General features: G+C 39.1%; 2 protein-coding genes across 2 annotated transcripts in view; both read left to right on the top strand.

Moving 5' to 3' along the window:
• Positions 1 to 10940, top strand: part of LOC146698348 (neuroendocrine convertase 1-like) — a 110148-nt gene extending 99208 nt beyond the window's left edge. Inside the window, exons 4-8 of the mRNA XM_085472788.1 lie at positions 5478 to 5515; positions 6143 to 6210; positions 6844 to 6932; positions 10081 to 10315; positions 10886 to 10940. Coding sequence (XP_085328914.1) covers positions 5478 to 5515; positions 6143 to 6210; positions 6844 to 6932; positions 10081 to 10315; positions 10886 to 10940 — 485 coding nt within the window. The remainder of the gene's footprint in view (positions 1 to 5477; positions 5516 to 6142; positions 6211 to 6843; positions 6933 to 10080; positions 10316 to 10885) is intronic.
• A 2396-nt stretch (positions 10941 to 13336) lies between these two features.
• LOC146698347 (furin-like) overlaps positions 13337 to 25188 on the top strand; it is a 78369-nt gene continuing 66517 nt past the window's right edge. Inside the window, exons 1-2 of the mRNA XM_085473435.1 lie at positions 13337 to 13552; positions 14199 to 14302. Coding sequence (XP_085329561.1) covers positions 13388 to 13552; positions 14199 to 14302 — 269 coding nt within the window. The 5' untranslated portion in view covers positions 13337 to 13387. The remainder of the gene's footprint in view (positions 13553 to 14198; positions 14303 to 25188) is intronic.

The raw sequence follows: 25188 nt of genomic DNA, 5'->3' as shown, positions 1-25188 counted from the left end.
AAACTCGAGTTTGCTTTTCACACAGAATGTCTCTAGTGAAATTATGTTTGATGATGTGGTACAGTGGTGTGTGAGGCAATCATAATTGGAGATTATTCATCCGAATTTCAGGAGCAGGACCACGCCTCCAAACACGCTCCTTCCGGTTGTCATGTATATAGGTTCCCCCAGTTCATTCCCGTTTACGTGCCCCAGCCTCCCTCCCTCCTTGTATTCAAATCTTTAACTTGTTCATTTCTATTTAGTGCATGGGGGATCTGCCAGGCCCGGGAGCCATCGCCAGTCCGCTTCGAGGCATTCCCCAAACCGCAGCTCAGTTCACGTCAAAGCATTCACTTTTACCTACTAAAACGCTGTCAAACCTAAAATGAGGACATGGGTCCACACCGTAAAAAAAAAATCCTAAAAAGTTTGTTGCCCTAATTTTACATGGAATTTAGCCTTTTTCAAGTGCTTTTAAACATTAAATTAGGAACATTTTAATGTGATTAAACAATGAAATTACCTATAAACAAGGTCAATGAATGTGGCAATATGAATAAAAATACTTAAATGTACAGAAATATACAGTTAACAGTTGGTTTAAATAATAATGGATTGCATTCATATAGCGCTTTTTGAGACCCTCAAAGCGTTTTACAATTCCACTTTATAATTCCCCTCTGGCCATCACCAGTAGGTGGTAGGTGAAGTGTCTTGTCCAAGGGCACAATGACCGAGAGTGTCCGAGCCGGGGCTTGAACCGGCAACCTTCTGATCACAAGGCCAACTGCCAACTGCCAAAAGTTTATAAGAATCATTTTATATATTTTTCCATAGCATTACATTTGAATTTAACAGTTCAATCTTTCAAATAACGGACAAATATTTGTGAAATTCTGATACATTTGTGAATGTATTTTAACAATCTAAATGTGCAAATGTACAGACAAATACATTTAAAAAACAAGAAAATTATGTTTTATTACATTTACAGTGATTTTACGTTAATTTACATTTGAAATGTAAAATCACAGTCTATTGACGTAAATTTAATGATATTCTAGAAGAATACACAGTAAAATACTTTTATATTACAATTTTGTTTTTACAGTGCAGTTGGTGAAATAGTAAAGTCGATTTAGCCCAGATACAGGTTTCCAAGATAACAGTAGTTAGCCAGTTATTTCATGCTACTGTAGCAACAAATGTGTTTAATTGAAGGTCACATTTACTTACAAACTCTCTCTGGCTACCTAGTTAGCATGACAAATAACTGATGTGACTGCTGTGCTGATGTGTGCACGAGCACAAAAGCCTTAGCTGAGAAGTTAGGCAGGAACAGGCGATTCTGCATCTTATTGCACTGATATTAGCCATAAGTTATTATTACAATTTATAAAACTTGTTAAATACTTTGTCAATTATTCCAACTTGATGCTAGCAAGAAGCTAACACCACCCGACCTTCTCAACTTGTGAGCTAAACTGGTGCCCTCCAGTCTATATTTTTAATACTATTTTATTTGTAAGCCTCTTCAAACTATCATCTTATATACATGCCTGTTATATGCCAAAACATCCTGTAATTATGATAGTCACACATACTCTAAGGAGTATTTAAGTGGAGATTGTATAGTTCCAGTCATTTTCCCCCTCACCCCCTCCTCCCTTCGTCCTTTCCTCACTTGTTACTTTGTTCCCCCCTGAACAGCTTGACGTTAATTCCCAAAGATATCTCCATCACAAACTTGCTGAAGTGATGGTGTCAGCCTTTAAATGCTGACGTGACTCGATGCGATTGTCTTTTTGCAAGTTCCTGACATGCAGTCAGAACATGCATGAATGCACACCAAGGAGTCTCTCTTATAATTGAGATGAAACAAATATGAACTCTTAATAAAACAAGCTCTGTTGCCTCCTGCAGAAAAGTCATTCTCTTCACTTGTGGTAACAGCAGCTTTGCACTGCTTTTTGAGCTGCATTTCCAAACTGTCCATTCTAATATTTTCACACTCTTGATTCCATGTTGACAGACAAATTTTCCTCCTTCCCCTTCATGTTAAGATCATGGTATACAGTCAGTGGTCACTTTCTAAGTCACATCTTGCTAGTACTAGGCTGAACTCCCTACATTAATTCCTCTGGAAACGTTTAACATAGAAGCCATTTAAGTACAGAGAACTCATTGTCATGTTCGAGAAAGCAGTTGGAGAAGATCTGACTTTGTGACATTATCCTGCTGGAAGCAGCGATCAGAAGAAGGGTGCACTGTGGTCATAAAGAGATAGACATGGTCAGCGTCAGCCACAATTCTCAGTTCGGCTGTGGTGTTTAAATGATGCTCAGCCAGTACTATAGGGGCCCAAAGTGTGCCATTACACCACCAGCAGTCTGAACTATTAATGCATGGCAGGATGGATTGATGTTTCTGCTTTCTTTATGCCAAATTCTGACTCTACCATCTGAATGTCAAAGCAGAAGTGACGACTGAGACCAGGCAACATTTTTCCAGTCTTCTATTTTGTTGAGTCCGTGTGAACTACAGCTTCCTATTCTGAGTTGAGCAGATCAACACGTGGTGTTCTCTTCTCTGACCATAGTCATGGTTATATAGATCAGTGCTTTCTGAGTTCTTTCAGCATATTTTGGTGCTTTTTAAATGATCAGTAGCATCTTAAAGCATCAAAGCTCGGAGATTCTGAGCTTTAAAATTGATCAGTTTGAGCAGAAGCTAAGTTAGATTCTCCTGATTTCGCTGGTGATGAAATTTAGGGAATTGAGACAAAAAAAAATAGCACGATGTGGGGTTACTGAGAAAAACAAACTCATAGCTCTTTAATTCTATGTGATGATATTTTATTGGACCATAGTATTACTGAACACACCTTAAACTTTAAATCAGCAATAACCTCCTCAGCATCATCTTTTGGCCTCGTTTTCAGTGTGGAAAGCCAAATTGGCTCAGGCAAGAGGAAAGTCTGCCAGGGAGATCTTTCTCTTGTTCTCATGAGGTTGAAAAAAAAAATCACATATGTTTTATTTATTTATATTTTTCTGTTTTGCGTTTGTTCCGTGTCACCTTGTTCAACAATTCACTAACTGTGGTTAGAAATAGTTTGACAAAACAATCTTAACTCAGGAAAGAATTTTAATAAATGACATTTCTTAGTTTTCCTTTTTTTCTTCACTTTGGTTCAGAAGACTTAGCGCACTGTACCTGGAGTGTATTTTTTAGCCAACAAACAAATAAACACACAATTAAGGTTTTTCTGGGTAAAACCTGAAATGAAACTGGCTCCAAGTTTTGCTTTTGCATGTCATCAGTCTGAAAGTGAAATGCAGTATTTCTGGATTGGCAGTTCTAGTCAAATAAATGGCTCTAGCCCAGTATTTGATTCCTATTGTCTCTGTCTCCTGGCTTTTAGCAAGGTCTTGGTTTGAGGTGAAACTCATTTGTGGCAATTGAAAAGTAGCGCACAGGGGAGAATAAAGAATCAGTGCTTATATATGGGATGTAGCAGGTTGACCTGGCACGGCATAGCTCAGCATGGCACAGTATGGCAGGCTCCAATGAGGCTTCACCCTCCCAAGGCTCCATCCCGCCTGAGCTCAACACAATCAGGCCTCCACAGCGAGACCGACTGCAGGTTACCATGACAACCCGGAGGCACTGCCTGCATGGGACAAAGGCTGGCAGGTCCTGTGTGTGTGTGTGTGTGTGTGTGTGTGTGTGTGTGTGTGTGTGTGTGTGTGCGCGTGTGTGTGTGCGTGTGTGTGTGTGTGTGTGTGTGTGTGTGTGATTGAGAGACAGAGTGAGTGATGTGTGGCAGAGCAGGCGCGGCCCTCCTGGGGCCCTCATTCGTTTGTCTCTCGCTGAGACCACAGGAGCCCTGATGCTGCAGAGATGGAGGTGGTGGCGGTGGATGGGGTGGGAGAAGAGGAGGGGCGATGGGAGGGGGCAAGCCAGCAAAAAGCAACTGATGTTGAGAGACTATGATGAAAAGATGCAAAGAAAGGTGTAGTGTAAGAGAAAAGAATAAGAAATCAAAAGGACGGCAGTACAAACGGATTTGGTGGATTGGATTGTTCTGTCCCCAGTCACTCGTTCACTCATTCATCAATCATGTGCGAAGCTTCGTCGTACAAAACACGGGTCTTGACAAAAGTTGATTTTAAAAAATGGACTTCACCACTACACTCTGGCAAATTAATTGCACCAATTAGTGGAGCACTCAAAATTCAAAATTTTAATAACCTGTCTACCACACAGCAAGTTGCAATGACTTGAAACAGCACTGCTTTACAGAATGTAATAAAATAAAAAGTGCACTTATCCAATGCACCAGGCATTAAAAATGAGGAAGCGATCTCTTTAAGCATATTGGGGTTGATCATTAATTGTCTCAGTTCCTGACGCACATTTGCTCTCTACCTTGTATTCATTGAATTTTCCTCTACATTTTGGAATTTGATATTTTCATATAAACACCATTAAGTGGACTTTCACTTGTTAACCTCAGAGGGTCAGAGTAAAATGTGTTCTGTCTATGCAGCTCCGGCATATAGTCTGTGCCCACCACTCTGTATAAGTGAGCTCAGAGACAGGAACTATGTTAACTTTGGAGATGACTCAGTTGATGTCAGTCTGCTTCTTAGAAATGAGTCATCACATGAGTTTGTGTTCTGAACATACAGCTTGTATAGACAAGGAGAAACATCACCTTTGCCTTCTCAGACCTTCACTGAAGTACAGAAAATAAGAAGTGTTAAGAATTACAGGATACAGTCATTGTAATAAGAAAGCGCAACCTCTTTTATTTAAGACACGGCAAAAAATAATCTGGTTCTTGGTAGGTTCTATAATTTTTTTCAATAGAACCTCAGATGAACAACGTTGACATGTTACATGTGATAATTTAACAATAATGGACAACCAGTGTGTGAGTTGACAATTATTTAGTTACATCCAGGTGCTGCCTAATCAAATGCAGTGATTAACTATGTGATCATTTCTGTAAAAGCAGATGTTTTGGCAGTTTGCTGGTCTGAAACATTCAGGTGTGTGTTCACACGATGCCAAGGAGCAGAACTGAAAACAATGATCCCACTCACAGCAGCACATCTACAACAGAATGGTTTTGGGGGGGGAGTAACAAGGTGTTGCAATGGCCCAGTCAAAGTCCAGAGCTCAACCTGATTGAAATGTTGTGGCAGGACCTTAAGAGAGCTTTGTAGAAAAACAAATGTCTGCAAAGCCTTTTGTTAAATAAATAAATGAGAAGATGTGCATCACCACAGATGAACATCGTGTTTACATATGTAAATCCTTAGTATTGACAGAGAGCGCACGTTCTTTTTGACATGACTGTAAGTACCATGATATTGACTGACTGAGAAATTGAGGTCTGTGCTGATCTAATATAAGAAATACACTTTTAACCAGAAAAATTACTTGCAAAACTAAATCCATCATATTCTTTCTGTTTTCTTTTCCAGGTTTAGATCACACAAACAAGGACCTAAAGAAAAACTTTGTGAGTAAACTCAAAATCAATGTGCCTTAAATGAATTTGAGCATTATCTTAGAGGCTTTTCTCTCAGCTAGAGTTGCTTCTCTGTTCGTTAAAAGATGAGACAATAAAAGTTTCATATAGTTATAAAGCTGCGAGGCTGGTGTTACACTGGCTGGCCATAAAGCATATGTGAAGTGGCAGCGTTGTTTGCTCCTGCCTTGTCATTTATAATCCTATAGGCAGTTTGAAGCGTGCAGGCCAACTTGTACTTTGTCACAGCAGATTGTCTGGCATGGATAAGCCTGGCTGCAGAGAGAGAGAGGGAGATACATAATTGCTCTCTTGTACAGTCTGCTGCCAAGACATCCTCCTCCCGTTATGCCTATATACACTGGCAAACAAGTCATTCAAACATGTTCACTTTTATGACACACACACACATAAACCACACCGACACGCAGCAGCATCTCCTCAGTGACAGTGATTGCCGTCAGTCAGAAGAAAAATGTTGACAGTCTAATTCAAGTGCCACTATCGAGAGTTTTTTATGGGATTGCTTCATTTCCTGTCATGTCATCCTGATGTTTTGTGTTGAGGGTTATGCTGTCGTACACTACTCCAAATTTGTTTTCTGTCTCGCTTTTCCAGGAGGCCCGTGCCAGTTTTGACCTGCGTGCATCTCACGATCCCATGCCTGTCAGAAATGAGGAGAATAGGTAATGACTCCTGTCCTTTTACTCTTACCTCTAGATATCCGATCCCTATATTTCTCCCTTCCAAAACCAGGAAACTGATCAAACGTCGTGTATAGTGGCCCTAACGTGAGACGCAAACATTCAAGCTAAGCAATCGAGCTAATTCTTGGACCTAAAACTAGCTTAACTGGCTGCAACAAGCGACAGCTGTCCTCTCACAGAGAAAGAATCAGTGGACGTTGGTTAGAATGTGAGAATCTTGAGTTTGCCTGTCTGAAATCAGAGATCTATCATGTTACACTGGAAGTCTGCTGCTGTCATTTCATGAAAAAGCTTAACTGACTAACTGTAGCTCAAGACATGATATCAAGGTCAATTTCTCTTTTTGCTAATTAAAGATTTCAAAACTAAATCGTTGCACGTGTCTGGTGTCAACCTACAACATATTACCTGTTTTTTTCATGCTTTGATTATTGGAGGTCAGACATCCAGTATCTTAGTGTTCTTTTCTGACAATGTGAGCCAATCATATTGAGGAGATGCCATAATTACTGCGTGTGCTCAGGCTAAAACCCCTCCCCAAAAAAGAAAACGCTCATCTCAGCTTATTTAGTCTCTGTATGTGGCTAACATCTTATTCCCCCTCTGTCTCAGTCACGGTACCCATTGTGCAGGGGAAGTTGCCATGGAGGCCAACAACTCCTACTGTGGTGTGGGCATCGCCTTCAATGCCAGGATTGGAGGTGAGGAAAACAATACAGCCTTAAAAAGACCGTAGGAGGCAGTGCATTGTGGGTGTGCTGCACTGGCCAAAACGAGGACATGGCATAAGAAGCAGTTTTTAAAACACTTGTTATACTACATTGGTGCTATATTATTATTATTATTATTAATAATATTATTCGTTTACTTGATGAAAAATGCATGCTTTGTGACTTTAGGACAGCTGTGCAGCTCTATTGGTAAAGACAGAAGAAAGGGTTTTTTAGTGGTGCTCAGTATACCTTTGGGGATTGACAGTAGGGCCAGCACCTTATCTAACAGAAATCTATTCATTTCTGACCAATTATAAACCACTAGTTTTTACAAAAAAAGAGGAAAGGAAATAATTTTAGCACAATGCTGTGATTTTTCTTTGCCTGTGGTTAAAACCTCTTTGGAGGAAAAACCCTGCATGCATAATACACCTGCTCTAACTTTACAAGGTCTCACTTACTTTATTATGAAATGATAAATAATTCAAACTCACCTTTACTGGCAGAAACTCGAAAGTAACAAATATTCCAAAAACCAAAATATCACATCCACATGCTGAATTACTTTTGAGAGAAAAGAAAAATGCTCAGCATCATTTCCAGATGCAAATGGAAATGATGCTGAGTAAAACGGTTGATTTTATGTTTGGTTTAGGTGAAAATTAAAATGTCGAGCAGAAACACTGTAAAATGTGGCAGAAAATCTCAGGAAATCATGCCAAATTTTCACAGTGAAGTTTTCCTTGTCGGTATAAATTTTCAACGCCTGTGTATATATTTACAGTGAACATGGCTTTAGGTTTATGCGAATACAGGTCACTACATATTGACTGGGTGCTATTCAGGCATGCTGCCCCTATTTAACAGTTCATTTTTTAGTGTAATGGCTTTTTTAGTGTTGGTAGTAACATCGGAAAAGGATGAATGAACTGAATACATAAGATTGCCCATTTTCCCGTTGTGAAATCAAAGATTTTTACAGGGTTTACCAAGAGTGCTGTAACCCACAAGTTAATGAGGAGTACATAATGTGTTTGAATAAGAACACTTCCTGCAGCTCTCAGATCCTAAATGACTCAAACTGAGTTTAATGCAGCGATGGCATCAGCACGAAATAGAGAAAATGAGAAGAGGAATCCCTCAGTTGAACTCTGGCATTTGAACTCTGCTCTGTGATCTTTAATCTCTGACCCGTCCTCGTTTGTCACAGGCAGATGAGCGTCTCATGCAAAAAAGAGAGCGAAAGAAAAACAGTTTGACGGAGCGAGAGCACGAATTTCTTCCCACAGTTAGATTCGATTTTGCTTTGTTGGTTCCATTTGATTCTGACTCATAAACAGTCTGTATGGCACACAGGAGACGAAGGGGCAAGACCTGCATGAAAGATGCATGTTTTGACTTGAGCTGTCACACAGCTGGCTAAGTGAAGTTCTTTGCCTCTGTTTGTAGTGTTTGTATTGACGATTTGTGTTCTTGTTTTTCATCACAGTCACCACACAAACTTTTCAAAACCTTAGAAAATGTGCATTATTCCATCTGAAAACATGTATTTTTCATCTAAACTGACTGTACATGCAATAATAGATGCTAAGCTGAATACATGTGGTTCTTGGCTATGCCTCTCCAACGACCTAATTCTGAAAAGTTGCTTCGTCAGATATCCCAGCTCTTGAGCATATTAACATCTCAGCACAGAAACTCCATTTCTTAATGTAAAAAAACAACTCTTTAATGCTAGCCAGGTCTAATAAATAAGAAAGAGACTTTTTTTCCTGTAAACCTTCCTTTACTCCACTGTCTCTAGTCGCTGCCATCTAATGACAGCAGTCTTTTGTTCTATCCACAGTCTCTAATTGGAGTGATGTTGTCAAGCTACAATTACAAAGGACACATCCACTGTTTAGAATTTATGCAACAAGCAGCAGAAACCTAAATGCACATCTGACTTGTGGTTTGGATTAATTACTGTATAGTTTCTACTGCAAATCAAAAAGAAAAAAAAATCACACATTTAATGCAATTAAAAATTTTCTCTATCGGATTCTTTCACAATGTCTGACCCTGTCACTTCAACTGGCCGTATTAGGGATTTGAGTTCTCCAAATTTAATTGCATCACAGGTAGACAGTAGCTGTGACGACCAACACGATAGTAGAGAGATTATTTGAAGTATTATTTCAAACATGACATTTATTTTCAAATCCCCATCCATCCATCCATTAATCTTCTTAACCCATTATCAAATTGTTGAATAAAATGTATACTTATTTTTGAAAGCTGCCATTCTCAATAAAAAAAAAAAAAAGATTAAGTATGTTTTTTTTCACACAAATAGAGATTAGCTGGTGAGCATTTACTTGCTAAAAGTGAGACATGCAGGAACTAAAAAGATGGTGAATACTGGATTTAGATTCAAGATGTATATAAATATTAATGTGAGTCTTTATCTGTTGGATGTGGGAGGGACCACATCAGCTTAAAATGTTATGATACACTATTTAAATGTTAGTTAAAAAATATATCAGTGATTGCAGTCCTAAATGAGACCCACCCCCACATAAATGTACTCCAGTTTTGCGATCAGAAATCTTAAAACAGTTGATAACTTGTGCAGTGCTGACACTCCACACTTTCCAGTAGCAGATTTACCGAATGTTGGGTAAAGTGAAGTAATCCATAGTTTCACCCTGTAGGTTGTATATACTGGGATGTTTTTGGCTGCTTTTCTCAGCTTTGATAGCATGCTAACTTGGGGTGACACCCCCCAGGGTCCCTCGGGGCAAATGGAAGAAAAATCTCACTCTCACTGTAGCTTCTCTGTCCACTGACATTACATTATAATAGTTCATGGCTGCTGCAGACACAGTTGCACTGCAAGTACTGAGCTTCACAAACTCTTATTTCACAGTTAAACTGATGAAGTAACTTCTTTTGAGACATACGTTAATCATTTTATTCAGTTTATAATGGTGGTCAGAAAGTATCAATCAGTAAATGCAGAGGAATGTGAATATATCGACAGTGAGGGGATGAGATGTAGCTATAGTTTGTGTTGTTTTCTATTTCCTTTTTTTTTTTCATTTTGCACAAGCCTTCCTCCAAACTCTGATCTCTGTGACCTTTTCGATGTGACCAGGTATCCGCCTGTTGGATGGCTCTGTGACGGATGCCATGGAGGCCACAGCTCTGACCTTCAACATCCACTTCATCGACATCTACGTCTGCAGTTGGGGCCCGAGGGACGACGGGGCCGAGATGGACGGGCCGCAGAGCCTGACAGAGCAAGCCCTCCGGCTAGGAGCTCACAAGGCACAGCTTTCATCTCTAAGTTCACACTGCTGTCTGTCAGATGTAAAGCCGACAGTCACACTGTCAGTGGAGCTGGGATTGGAAGGACAAAATGTCGAGTGTTCAGATTTCCTAGCCAGATTTAAATCCTCATTTCCTTATTTATTTATATCTTACGGAGAGTACGTTCATGACACGTACTGTAACAAAGTCAATCTGCTACTTTTGCCACATAGTCAGACTGCTCCAAAACAGACTATTTGTTTTGTTTTTTAGATGAATATTGTGTGTGTGTGTGTGTGTGTGTGTGTGTGTGTTGTAATCCAGGCCTTTCATTTATTTGGTATTCACTTCCAATACATGTGACTATTTTTGTTTGTTCATATAGACAGTAAGAGCATGACCTCCCACACAAAAAATACACTGATCAGCCACGACACTGAAACTAATGACAGATGACTAGAATAACACTAGTCTTCTAGAGACCGTGTTCTTCTGGGATATGTTGGGTCCTGGCATTCACAGGGACATCATTTAAACTTAAAGAAAGACGGATATAGCGATCATGGCGTTGCTCGCTGGTTTGTAACATCCAGTTTTGAATCCTTCACATGAGCATTTTCACAGTCACCATCTTGGTATTTTGAAACCAGATGTGACAAGCACGGTGACTGTGAAGCTGCACTCTCATTGGCTAATGACTTGTGACTGACATGTCATACCTTGGACAATTCTCCTTTCTAATATGTAGATAACCCAAATTTAGGAGCCCATAACCCATAAACTAATCAGGAAAGTGTTTATAGAGATCAGGACAGAGAGTTGGTTTTCCATAGATTTCCATGAGACCAAACCACAGGTTTTGCCCCCCTGGTGGCAATGAATAATAATGCAGGGTTAAGATACTTGCCCACTGGCTTCACGTCTTTTTATAGCGCTAGAGGCTACATCTTCTCTTGTCTCAGTCAAACTTCTTCTTGGGTACTTGTAGATTGCACTGCTGTTATTAGATTCTGTGTTTCCTGTTCACATCTTCCATGTGCTCTGGTTTTCTCTGTTTCGCTACTTCTTTACCGCTCTGGAAAAGTAGAAAACTGCTTTTAATTATATTTCCTTTGAAAGTGCCTGTCACCAAGGCAACAACGTCAATGTCCAGTATCACCAATTCATAATTTAGCTGAAATGTTATTCTCTTCAGCGGTAAGTCTAATTTCTAAGCCAGTAAAGGATTTATTTGCACAAGTCTTAGTTTTAAGCTTCAGTAAACAGCACAAGAAATGTTTATACAGCTGCTGCACTACAGTTTTTTTGGTGCCATAAACCAAGATCGAAGAACAGAATTTAAGCACAACTTCACTCTTGACTCTGGAAACACAGTTCTATGATAAAATGTTCAAAACACGGTTTGCTTACTGATTTTCAAGCATATGTGAGTAACTTTAATCCTGGTTGCTCAATGTTTTGGGTTCTTAAAAAGGATTATCATCCTCTGAAGACAATATTGCAGTAAAAGTGTGCTCTTTTAGCAAACTAAGGGTTAAGGATGATAATGGTAACTTCCTGGTTTGAATCTGGATAAGGCCTTTTGTTTCAAATGTTTCCCCTTTTCCACAAGCTCTTTCTAAAAAAAGAGCTAAATTACTAGCTGTCCCTCAGTTTCAGCATTTTTTTCACAAGTTAATGAGCCTGATTTTCAGTGGTGTACTGGCTTTCAAGATCAAGTGGACACCACAGAAAATATATTTCTTAATTTATTCTTCACTGCTTCAGCTTTGAGTTGTTTTGGTCTTAGTGATGCCCTGTGAGAGCTGCTCCTTACACTGTCCTTTGTGAAGGTTCATGTGCTGATGCCTTTGAGGAAAAAATAGTATTTGAGGAAAATTTTAGTCGCCTCATGAGGCATTAAAAATGTTGCATTAAAAAGACCTAAATTTAGCACAGGATGCGACAACACCAAAAAGAAGACATAAAATGTAGCAACTCAAGGGACCATGTGGGTTGGACCATGGACAGTTGGGCAGTAAGCAGCACATAATCTCATTATAATGTGATGGTATTTTCATTACACTGGGTTCTGCTAAGGCCTTTAAACACCAGACACGTAAAGTTTTGTGAGAATATTTTGACTACGTGAGTTTGCTGAATGAATCTGCGGCATTCATTTTTTCAGCCGGAAAAAGTGCACTCATAGCTCAAATTTTGCACCAGTACAGAATATAAAAATGGTAAAATAATATTGTTTTAACTTAGACACACAGCTAGACACTGGTCTGGGTCATGGCTCTCTGGAATGATTTCTCTGACTCCTCAGATGTTGTCCCAACTCTGGGAACAAGAGCTCAAACGGTCCCAGTTGACATCTTGAAATATGTACGTATGCGATCGGGATACAGCTTCATATTCTGGATCAAACCATGACATTTTCCCTCCTGCTGCATTCTCTTGAGAACTGTAAGAATCTTGGTTTTAGCCTTTTCTTGTTGGAAAACATCAAGACTGAAATTTTTTTTGCATTTTTTGAGAACAACTTTTCACAAAAAGCCAAGCTAGCATAAGCCAGCAATGGACTCCTATGACTTTTGTAGATTGTTGTAGCAATTTATCACATCTGGCTAGTTTCATCATCAGAGTGTGTTGTGAATGCAGTATTCCCTTTACCATGTATATAAAAAAGTGCAAGAAAGACTAGTCTGAATTCAGGGTACATGGGTTTTTATACATATAAAATGATAATACATATTACAGGAACAAACTGTCCATGTTACATTATGATAGGAAAAATAAAAACAGTACTACTACCACATAGCTGGAGTAACAGTATGTTATTGTAAAGCTTGCATTGTGCTTTAGCTTTCAGTGCTAGAATTTAAAGGAAAGTTTGTTGGGATGCAAATGACAAAACCCATCAAAATAGCTACAAAGCAAACAGCTTAAAAGATATTTTATGAAAGACTTACATATGTTGTACACATAAAACAATAACAGCTTTTCCAATAAAACATTTGTTGACAACGTTTGTTTTAGATATAAATACAGTTTTTTGTTAGTATGTGAGATCTTTCTTTTTTTCATTCTCTTTGACATCCCACTGTTTGTTTTCTCAGGGCCGAGGTGGGAAGGGCAGCATCTATGTGTGGGCGGCAGGTAATGGTGGAATGCAGCATGACCACTGCGGTGCAGATGGATATGTTAACTCCATCTACAACATTGCCATCGGTGCCGTCACTCAAACTGGGAAGCCCACCTTCTTTGGAGAGCCCTGCCCTGGAGTGATGGCCGTCACTCTGACAGGGACCAGCGTGGGAAGCTCATTACCTTTGGTTAGTGTGTGTGTACCTCCCAACACATCTAACAACAGTATTTATCATTAATGAATGTATATACAGTATGTGTATGTGTGCACATCAGTGCCAGCAGCCCTGATCTTTGGCTCCTGTGAGCTGTAAGAAGCCTGTTAAAGAGCAGCCACTGGTGTGGTATTTATAGAGACTTGCCAAATGACCTAGGTGACTGCTGGGCACACACATGCAGACACGCAGGAGCCAACGAGTGTTAATTGGAGGTAAAGCGTGGCTGTAGTGGCTGAGAAAGAGAGAGGAAGAAGCAGAGGTGTTGATGGCGGAGGTAACACTGAAAAGCCAGGAACAAATCCAGCGCCAGCTACAGAAACAGTAAGGCCAATTTTATCAGTGTGATATCACCCTCGTCTGCAGGGAGGTCTGCCCTTTACCACCTCACATTAGAAGGTGGTTAGACCAGAATGCAGTTGTTTTGTTACTGTTAAATTGTGTTGACGTGTTCTAATGACAGAAGAACCGCTGTTGACACAGTAGCTGCTATAGTGTGGAACCAGTAATGGCTTAATTAGCTGCAAACAGCTCACGTGCACCTCCCCTTTGCAGCATATATACTGGTACATGTAATATAATATATCATGTAAAATTAGTTCCTTTGTGATTCCTCCAGGTGACTGTGACCAACATTGGTGATGGATGTGTCACACACTTTCCAGGAACATCCAGTGCTGCTCCGATTGCTGCAGCGATTCTGGCTCTTGCCTTAGAAGTAAAGTGAGTTTTTTTTCTTCCTACTTATTCTACAATCAAATAATGATATAAAATTGAATTTCACATCGTGTTCATTTATGTAGGATTAATTTTGTGCTGCCTATATAGTGAATCCTAATAACACCTGCGATCATCAGATCTTTCATTTAGCACCCCCTGCAGGTCACATGTTCACTGCTGATTTGTTCATCAATAGCTCAGGTTAGCAACAGGCAGACCACGGTCCAGACCCAGATGCTCTTATTTACGGATCTAGACATATTACTACATTTTGACAATTTTTTATAATTATTTACGGTATGGTTATTTTAATCTGTGCAAGGGTTAAGTTATTTACACCGACCAATCGTGTACATTCTAACTTATCCCACATGATGCTACTCAGCCAATGAAATCATTTATTCAGAGCATGTGTGAAAACAGAAAACTCTGAGATGCAGAAGTCAGATGAAGTAAGTCAGGAAAACAGATAGGGAGCAAGAAGAGTTTTGTCTAGAAACTAATTGTTCAAAAACTATGTTATTTATTTTTGCTTGTAAACATTATTTTACTCAAAATAGGGAAAGAACATTTTATTATTACTTTAATATTTTATTAATAGCAGCACACATTGACGTATTGTTGAATCCTACTTTATTTATTTTACTTTAAAACCAGTTAAAACCCTGGAAACAGACATTAAACTGTTAGACTACTTTCAAATATATTACACTAAATTATCATGCGCATGGAAATGCATGATATTTCGGACCTTTGTTTGAGGACATTTTCTCTGACTAGGCCTCTTTAAATTTTAACTGAATGCTGATTTACAGAGGCCCAGGCCCAGTCAGAATGTCCTGATGACGTTGTGATCCATTTACCCAACATCTGCATTTGTTCAGTATCGGTAAAGGCATTGCTAACAACCTCTTTTAAAGTTCACTGCCAATTAGCAAATGCTAACATGCTAACACTAGGATTTTTTGCTTGTGTAAACATTGCCCTTGCAGATATGCTAGCTGGCTGATGTTAGTATGTGGCAGACGCACTGCTTTACCATTTGGAAATCTCACAAAGCCAATATTGTTGTCTTGACACTTGCTATAGCATAGACAGTCTCTATCTGTATTTGTGCGTCACAAACATTGTGAACACACATTGTGAAACTTTACGGTATTTATGTTTGAAAATAGGCTGGTCCATCTCACAACTGCTGAGTAATGGAGTAAAAATTGTTGTTGGTGTGACGGCCAGATGGTCTCAAGACCTTATGCATAATATTCTAAAATAAAAACACAGGATTAGAGCAGGGCGATATGACCTGATATACATTTGAAAATTTGCGATAATGATATAACTGACGATATAATTGACACTACACAAAATACTTTACAACTCCACAACTTTATTAGTGCAACCCCCCCCCCCCCAAAAAAAACCCATCAATCTATTTTCACTTCAACAAGCAGCTGTTTTTTATGTGCATTGAAGTTACATAAAAATTTAACAGTGCAAATTCCTTGCTGACAGTTTAACCAAAAGGCATTTTCAGTGGAGATTGGCCGACATATCCTCAGCATAACCATGTATGATATCCACAAAACTTAAAAAGAGGTTATACACACACAATACGGTAATATTATGTTGAAGCACAGTACGTATCACTCCGCGAGGCTCCTGACTATGGTAGCCGTAATGCTCCGACAATCCATCAAGCGTTTGCGGCTTCGTAGCTTTGCAAAGCCGTACTAAAACATTTGACAGATTTTCGAGCGCCGTGTTCCACATAAAATCGTTTCGAGGTCAGTAAACACAACCAGAATCCATACATAAGGCACTGTCGATTATTAGAAAAATCAAAGGATTGATTTTAAGTGTGCCGTATTTTCCAAACAACACGGTAATAACGACAGCCCGCTAGCATGCTCTACCAAAAATAGTGCTTTGTTGTGTATCTGACGGACGAAAACTAAACCAGTTCCACACCACTGAAGTTGCAGCAGTTTTACAAACCAATTCTGGTTCATCCGTTTCATTCAACGATCCACTTTCGCCCTTCTCATTCTCCGCCATGCTTTTTCCGCCATCTGTGTATGAAAACAAAGGCATTGCGCATGCGCGTTTTACCCATATTCTGTCGCGATATTTCATTTTCTTATCGTTGCCCAACATTATACCGGTATTACTGTGAATGGTATGATATGGCCCAGCCCTACATAGGATCATTATTGCTAAAGTTTGGTGCAGTTAGGTGAAACTTTTAGCTTTATGTCAAACAAGCAGTTTTTTTTCTTCTTTTCATTTATTTTGTTAGTCATTATTTCTATTATAATAGAATCAGTTTTGTATAAAATATGATACAGTTTGTCTCACAATGCCTGTTTGCACTGTTTAAACGTTCAAAACAAAGCTGGGGTTATTTATTTACTTTATATTAATGATTTTAACAATTCACAGAGTCATTTAGTGGATGATTTTACGACTAAAAGGAACACATAAACAGATATAAACAGTGTTCTGTTTTGTTTTTCTACATTAAAATTCTACACCTCTGATCCTTTCCTACCTTTTTCCCCCCTTACTCTCTTCCTTTTCCTCTATTTGTTATTTTGGTCCCTCCTTTGATGTAGATCATTATTTTCTCCTACGCATTTGTTTTTTGCCTTTGTCTGAATCTGCAAATTTATCTCCTCACTCTTTTTTCTTCTTCTCACTCCTTTGTCTTGCCTGCCACTTCGTACAATTTCCCAAGCCCCCTTATTCTTCATCCCTCCTAACTCGCCAGCTGTCGGTGTGGCCTCGAGCCTGGTGTTTTGTGGTGGTATCGGGTGCGTCTACGCCTCCTTCATGTTATAGATGGTACTAGAGGCCGGCTTTACTGCTCCAGCTGTCATGCTGCAGCGTTCTCAGTCTCAGTCGCTTGGCTGTAAAATGGAGCGCGGGTCCCCTGGGCGAGACGACTCCCAGGACATTACTGTTAAAGGCTTTGTCGTGACCCGCTGCTACTGACTAAACTATATATCACCTCTCTTGCTCAGACCAACTGCATTCTGCTCACGTCTTTATGGAACTGGGTCCTCTCTCTCACTCTCTCTGTATATCTTTCTTGCTCTCTTTCTCACATTTGCTCTTTCTGTGTCTCACTCTTTCTCCCCTCAGACGCACAAATCCATATATTCTACTATGCTCACTTTTGCACATTCAAGAGTATTTTTATTTTATCTTCATTAATCAGATACAACCTGTCTAATGTATAGCATCCACAACTTCCTGTGCCTTAGTATATGCAGACAATTTGTATGTAATGTGTATTTACACTGTATTGCCATCACATCCCATTCTTCATCCATAGGATGTTGACCAACCCTTTTTAACTACTTCAACTCTCTGGGAAGGCTTTCCGCAAGGTTTCGGAGTGTGTTTATGGGAATTTTGACCACTTTCCCAGAAGCACATTTGTGAGGTCAAACACTGATGTTTCATGAGAATGCCCAAAGGCATTTTGATGTCAGGACTCTGTGCAATCCAGTCAGTTCTTCCACACTACATTTGCTCCTCCTTGTCTTTATGGACCTTGCTTTGTACACTGGTGCGCAGTCATAAGGGGCCATCCCCAAACAAAGTTGTGAGCAAGAAATATCAAAATTGTCTTGATATGCCAAAGCATTAGGAGTTCATTCCACTAAGGGGTTTAACCAAGCTCCTGAAAAACAACCCCACACCATAATCCCCCCTCCACCAAACTCTGGACTTGATACAATGCGGTCACACAAGTAATGTTTTCCTGGCAAACACCAAACCCAGAAAAGTGTGAATCCTCACTTCAGAGCCCACATCTCCACTGCCCTAGAGTCCAGTGGCGGCGTCCTTTACACCACTGCATCTGATGCTTTGCATCGTGCTCGGTGATGTTAGGCTTGGATGCAGCTGCTCAGCTATGGCAACACCTTCAATGAACCTGTCTACGAACCTGTTCTTGAGCTAATCTAAAGGACACGTGAAGTTTGGAGGTCTGCAACGATCGACTATGCAGAAAGACGGCAAGCTCTACAAACTATGCGTCTCGGCATCCGAGCGATGCTGGCCACGTGACTGTTGATTAAAAGTGTTTAGCCTGTTGGTACACCACTGTGCTTCTGAAATATCGCAACTAGTGCTGAAGAGATTCCTATGAAATCTGGTACAGACATGCATAGTTCATAGAGTATGAAGGAGGCTCTAACATAAGCTGGCTAACACCACTATATGTATACGTTAGCAAAGTATTTATTACAATGCACAGAGCTGCTTGTGTCAAGTTGCAGTCAGTCTTTATAATATGAGGCAAATCCTTGATTCAACTGTCACCTCCACTATTAACACACATACCATCAGTTTAAACCTTTTTTTGCAGATTGGCTCATTGTGAACATATACGCAGGGTTATTGATACAAAATCTACCCATTACTGCTGCCTAATAATGATTCTATGCCTCTGTCAATCACTCTGTTATCTCCACTTATAATTGTCTTGAAACTGCACTCCTCATGATTGATTAATTGTTTTCCTGGAGTCGTGATCTTTTTTTTTCAAAAAAGAGATCATGACTGTCAAAAAAAACAAGACTGGCAATACAGAAGATTTTCTGCTGGTATTGCGGTCATGCACTCTCTTAAGTACTGATATAAAGAAGCTTCTATGGATTGCTTTCTGTGCTTTCAGAATAGCCTTCAACTTGTTCCTGTGTCAAGGTGTCAGTGTCTATGTTGGCCTGTCTGCCTGTTTTGCCATCCGTCTCCCTCCATCCATTTTGACGGCTGTCCAATGAACCATGAGACCAAATCAATTCTTCACTCATCCTGTTTGTCAGTCTTTCTGTCTGTGTTTGTTCACTTTATCACCGTGTCTGTCACTTTATCTCTGTTTCTCTCAGTCCATTTATCAATCTGTCTATCCATTTGCTCACGAGGAGATGGACATTGGGCTTTGCTGTGATTCCACCTCCTAGTTTGGACATGCAGTTGTCCACCTTTCTGTCCATCCATTTCAAGTTGACTATTTTGGCTGTCTAGAAAGATGGATTGCCTCCTCTTTAACCCGAGTCATACCTGTTCTGAGATCAGATCAGATCAATTTTATCATTTAGCTCCCTTTGCTCAAGTAAGAACTTATAAAATCTCTTAAGCACTTTTGTCTCTTTGGGCAGTTTAGCCATCAATGCATTGCAGCTCTAGGTGCTTTATGGCAAATTCATGCCATATGTTGAATTTTGATAATAGCATCCGTCTGGAATATAACGGCATTCGATCAGCTGTTTTATTAGTGTATTTTCTTTGGATAATAATATTTCTGAAAAGCTGGCTTTTTATAAATGTTGCTTAGACAGAAGAAAATCATTGTTCTTATGGTAAAGACCACAAATAAATGATTATTATGTGTCTAATCAGCTGCAATATAACAGTTTCACTTTGGACATGAAAATCATGTTCATCATTTTCTAGAATACTTTATTATCTTCCCTTTTCCAGTATTCTCTCTTTCTGTCTGTATCCTTTGAATTGAAAAGACAAATATTACATAAAACCTTCTCTCTGGGGGGTTAAGGGGTAATCAGCCTGTATTCTTATTGGTGCACATAAAAATAGTGAATCCACTCACTCTAATTGGTCTTTACTTAACCAGTGTGCCACATGCACAGACAGACAGACACACACACACACATACACAAATCGTCAGCAATGATATCGCCGATATTAATGCCTACCAGCGAAGGTTAGTGTCATCTATGCCCTCTTACAAATACATACACAGCAAGAGGGGATTTTTTTAATGACCTACATGTGACGATACTGCTATTATACATATTGTAAGATACGTGTGGGATTAACATGCTTATAAAACTCATTGGCCTTATAGACGATACCTTAGATAGCCTGGCTGTTTAACATGCGAGTCACATTCATTCTTAGCTTTATTTCATTCATACATCACTGACAGGTTTTGCAACAGAGAGGATTTAATCTGTTTTCTGGGCTGCCATGCTTTTTGCGATCATGCAGTGCTCTAGTCTGTTCAGTCTGAGTGGAACATGAATGTGAGTACCACGCTTTATGTATCGCTTTGAATACTGTTTGCTCAGACACAAAAATGTCGTCATGGTGTGACTAAAGGAAAAAGCTGGCTGATGACTATATAAAAAACACCCGGCTTTTTTTCCAAATAGTTCCTTTCATATTTCAGTCTGAACCAGCCAACTGAGTAACTAACTGAGAGACCAACATTGCCACCTCTACATGACTAAAAATAATGACCAGTGTACTAACTTTAATCAAGTTACATTACTGTGAAATGAGAAAACAAAATTAACTATTAACACCTTTAAAACAACAACAACATACTTCATATATTTTCCCACAATTTAAAGAGTTGGTCATTAGAAAATATGCATGCATACATCGCACATACAATATTCAAAGCTGGGAGCATATACATATTGACTATACACTAGAAAAGGAAGCAATGAATACAGAGACAGAGATATCTTTGATACAATTTTATACGTAAAAGGATTTTATTTATGTGCAAACACACATTGAACAGTATAATTCCCCAACTTGTTATGCAAAGATCCAAATATGCATGTTAAGCATATTAGCCGCTCATCTGTTTATGCGGCGTAAACACTCGCGCGCACACACAGAGAAGTATAAATCACACAAATGCAGACATACATACGCACTGGTCATGGTTCTTGCAATCATACAAGCACACACGTGTACACATGTACCCATTAACCACAGAACTCAGGGCGACATTAGTGGAGTGTGTTTAAAGGAGATTGCGGGCATGCAGTTATTGGACTTTGCCTAATTGATAAACCCATTAGTAACACTTGTTCAGATAACATGGGAGGAATCTCAGTCTGCTCACAGTCACTCCAAATGGGTTCACTTAGGCTTAGAGTGCAGCACATTAAGAGAAGATTACAGAGCGACGTGGAGCTTCTTGCCAGTCCACGCCTCGCTACTGTGAGATTAATAGAGATGAGCTAAAGACAGTGGCAGGGGTAATATTGGACTCTGACACTCCACAGGGTGGAGACAGTGTATATATATGTGTGTAACTGTTCAGCAGTTGATGTGCTGTATCTACGTTTATACGTTTCTCTGTATGTTTATACATCTGCGTATGTTTTTGGGTCATTGAGATAGACTGTGTTTCTTATATTGTGTGAAATGTGTCTGTATTAATGTGTTTGTGTGTGTGTGTGTGTGTGTGTGTGTGTGTGTGTGTGTGTGTGTGTGTGTGTGCACTTTGCTCCTGTTATGTGCATTTGCTTGTTTATGTGGGCAGCTCTGTGCTTCTCTGCAAATCTATATCTGCATGTGTGTTAGTTTCTCTGCTTTTCAACTAGAGCTGTGATGTAGCTCTGCAGATCTTAATGCGAAGTGTCCAAGCAGAAGATGTGCCGCCTGGGATGAGACAGTGAGGTTTAAACTGCTGCTCGTCTTGTACCAGCACATTACACCCTGCTGGCTAACAAGCTCCACTGTTAGTGATTTCTCCTTCAGTTACTGCTAACATAAAAAGAAAAGAACAGGAAAATCGCACATGCAGAGCTTCTGTAAAGCGAGCATCAGGGTGCATGCAAATGCTTCAGTCTCTTTCAGCTGCAAATACGTCTAGGATGCATGATGGAGTGGAACCTATTACTTTAGAGATGGAGGTGATAATGGTTAATGTTTGGCTACTCGCCATGTTTTCAATTTGAGGTTTATATTGAGAAATAGCCCAACCACCAATGAGTGGATAGCCATGTAATGTCTTACACTGAGCACCATTTTTCAGATTGACTTTTGTGGTTTAGGATAGATGAATTACTACCTAAATATACTGACAGATTTGATGCACACATTTGTGAACCCATTAGTTTTCATCAGAGGTCAAAATGAGGCCAAAATTTGAATGTGTCTCAACTATAATTCTTCCACCAAGGCATAAACAGAGGTGGAGATCGTGATAATTGCCATTTCTTTGACTGACTGTTTGTCAGCAGGATCACACAAAAACTTACAAGCCAATTTAATTGGAGAGAAAGAAGCCATTTTAGTCTAAGACATTCAGTAGTGATTGGTGTAGTTCATTTAAATTGGTTGATTTCCTGTCGTGGTCCACGCATGCATGCTCCACAAACTTTCAATAGGGTTGAAGTTGGGTTTTGAGAAGACCAGAAGTTCAAGGTTGGCCTGCTTTATCCATCCTAAAACCAGGTTTGATGTCTGCCAGCGATCATTGTCCTTTTGGAACACTTTATTGTGTTTAAGTTTTAACCGTCTAGCTCACAGATGTCGAACTCCAGGCCTCTAGGGCGGGTGTCCTGCAGGTTTTAGATGTGTCCTTGATAGAGATGGCACGATACCACTTTTTTATGTCCGATACCGATACCGATATCATAAATTTGGATATCTGCCGATACCGATATGAATCCGATATAGTGTTTTTTAATCAACAAAACTGTTTTTTTTAAAATATCTTGCTGCATTTTGTATAAGTTCATACTCAAGTTTAAAACAACAACTACACTAAAGCTATTCTGTTATACCTATATGCAAAAAAAAAAATATTTCATAGTTCAGCAATACTGATCAATCTAATAAACTTAAACCTACACCATCCTCCCTATTCTGGTATTTTAAAGAGTACTTAGCGTAAATATTAAGCAACCTAACTAATATGGTTCCAACTCCCAGCAACAACAAAAATAACTAGAAAAATTTGCATTTCCTGCGAAAATGCAGTGTGGATGCCTTAACGGCTGAAGATATCTGCTGAAAAAAGCTGAAAAAGTTGGAACAACAACAACAAAAAAAAAAAAAAGATGCCCTGAGCAGGATTCGAACCTGGCCTCCTGGTCAAAGGGCAGCTATTTAGCTCACTGAGCCAAACACTTTCTCACAAAGAAAAGGTGGAGAGATTGACAATTGTGCTAGCAGAATTTGGGCAAAAAAAAAGGGGGTGAAAATTCTGCTGAAAAGAGTTCAATCAGCAGAATTTCTGCTGAAAAGAGGTGAATGAGCAGAATTCTGCTGAAAAGAGTTTTTTTTCTGAAAACAGCAGAAAAAACTGAAAATTTTGCTGAAAAGAGTTGAATGAGCAGAATTCTGCTGAAAAGAGGTTTTTGCTGAAAAAGAGCTGAAAAAGTTTGGATTTGTGCTGAAAAGGGGTTAAAAAAACCGAAAATTTTGCTGAAAAGGGGTCAAAAAAATGAAATTTGTGTTGAAAAGAGTTTAAAAAAAGTTTAACTGTTAAGTGAAAGAAATGTTGCCATAAGCTGGATTTGAACCCAGGCCTCCCAGTCTGAGAACGGATGCTTATCTCACTGAGGTAAAACACAGCTCAGCCCATCATGCAAAATCAGTGACCACATTGATAATGTGTTCCATTCATTTCAATGGTCAAAAGTCATAACACACATCAGCAGAAATAGCAGAATTTTTTAAAGTTTAAACATAGTATTTCTGCTAAAACTTAGTATTTATACTAAATAATATTTTTTTCCTGCCAAATCATAGCATTTGTGCTGGAACACAGAAAGTTCCACCAAATCATACAATTTGTACTAAAACATTATTTATGATTTAGCAGAAACATTGGGACTTGGTAGAAATACTATGATTTACATGAAATACTTTGACTTAGCAGAAGTACTACAATCTAGGAAAAAAGTACTAAAGCATAGCAGAAATTCTATCATTGAGCAGAATTACTAGGATTTAGAAGAAATACTAAGATTTGGCACAAACACTGATGTGGCTCAAGAACCTTTATTGTGCAGTTATACTATGATTTGGAAGAAATACTATACTTTGGCACAAATACTATGATTTGGCTCAAATACTATAACTATCCTCGGTCAGAAGGAGAGGCTGACATCCAGGGATTAGATTACCACAGGTGGAGTTTATTGCGGTCAGATGGATGGTACAGGGAGGTATGGCATACAGTAGGAGGATGTGGAGAGGTGATATGGTGTGGTTTCTATGATTAAGAACAGGGTATGCATTACAACATGCATACAGATTAAAGATTAAGAAAACTGGTAACAAATTCCTCCACTACAAATCAGTCTGATGCCACTTTTTACAGGGTTCCCGTTTACTAAGGCACTACCCAAAAGGCGCCACAAGAGGGCACTCCAACACAAGAGATGACCTATTTACACTGATGCACTTAGTAAACAGCCCCTACTTAGCCACTACATAATACAGTGATATTACAGTATACAAATTCACACAAATACTATGATTTGGCAGAAATACTATGACTGAGTAGTAATACTATAACATAACAGATTTCCTAAAAAAAACTATTAAATTGCAGTAATTCTATGACTTGGCAGAGATACTACGTTTTAGCACAAATACTATAACAACGCAGAAATACTATGACTTAGTAGTAATACTATAACATAACAGTTCAATGTTCTTGCACAAATACCACAATATGGCAGAAATACTATGTTTTAGCACAAATACTGTGATTTGGTATAAATACTATGATTTGGCACACATACTATATTCCGCAGATACACTATAACATAACAGATATTCTACAACTTAGTAGTAATACTATAACATAACAGAATTATTATTTGGGCACAAATACCACGATTTGGCAAAAATACTATGATTGGGTACAAATACTATGATTTGGCAATAATACTGCATTTTAACACAACTACTGAGATTTAATTGAAATACTATGATTTAGAAGAAATACTATTACTCCATACAAATACGATACTTTGGGACAAATACTATGTTTTGGTTCCAATACTATGATGTGCAACAAATACTATGATTTGGCACAAGTACTATGATTTAGTACAAATACTATGATTTGGCAGAAATACTATGACTTAGTAGTA

The sequence above is a fragment of the Copadichromis virginalis genome, linkage group LG11 (genome assembly GCF_057382275.1).
Source record: "Copadichromis virginalis isolate Kocher_CV1m ecotype Utaka linkage group LG11, C_Virginalis_male_GT1.1, whole genome shotgun sequence".
Classification (NCBI taxonomy): domain Eukaryota; kingdom Metazoa; phylum Chordata; class Actinopteri; order Cichliformes; family Cichlidae; genus Copadichromis; species Copadichromis virginalis.
This window is presented reverse-complemented; position numbering and strand designations above follow the sequence as displayed.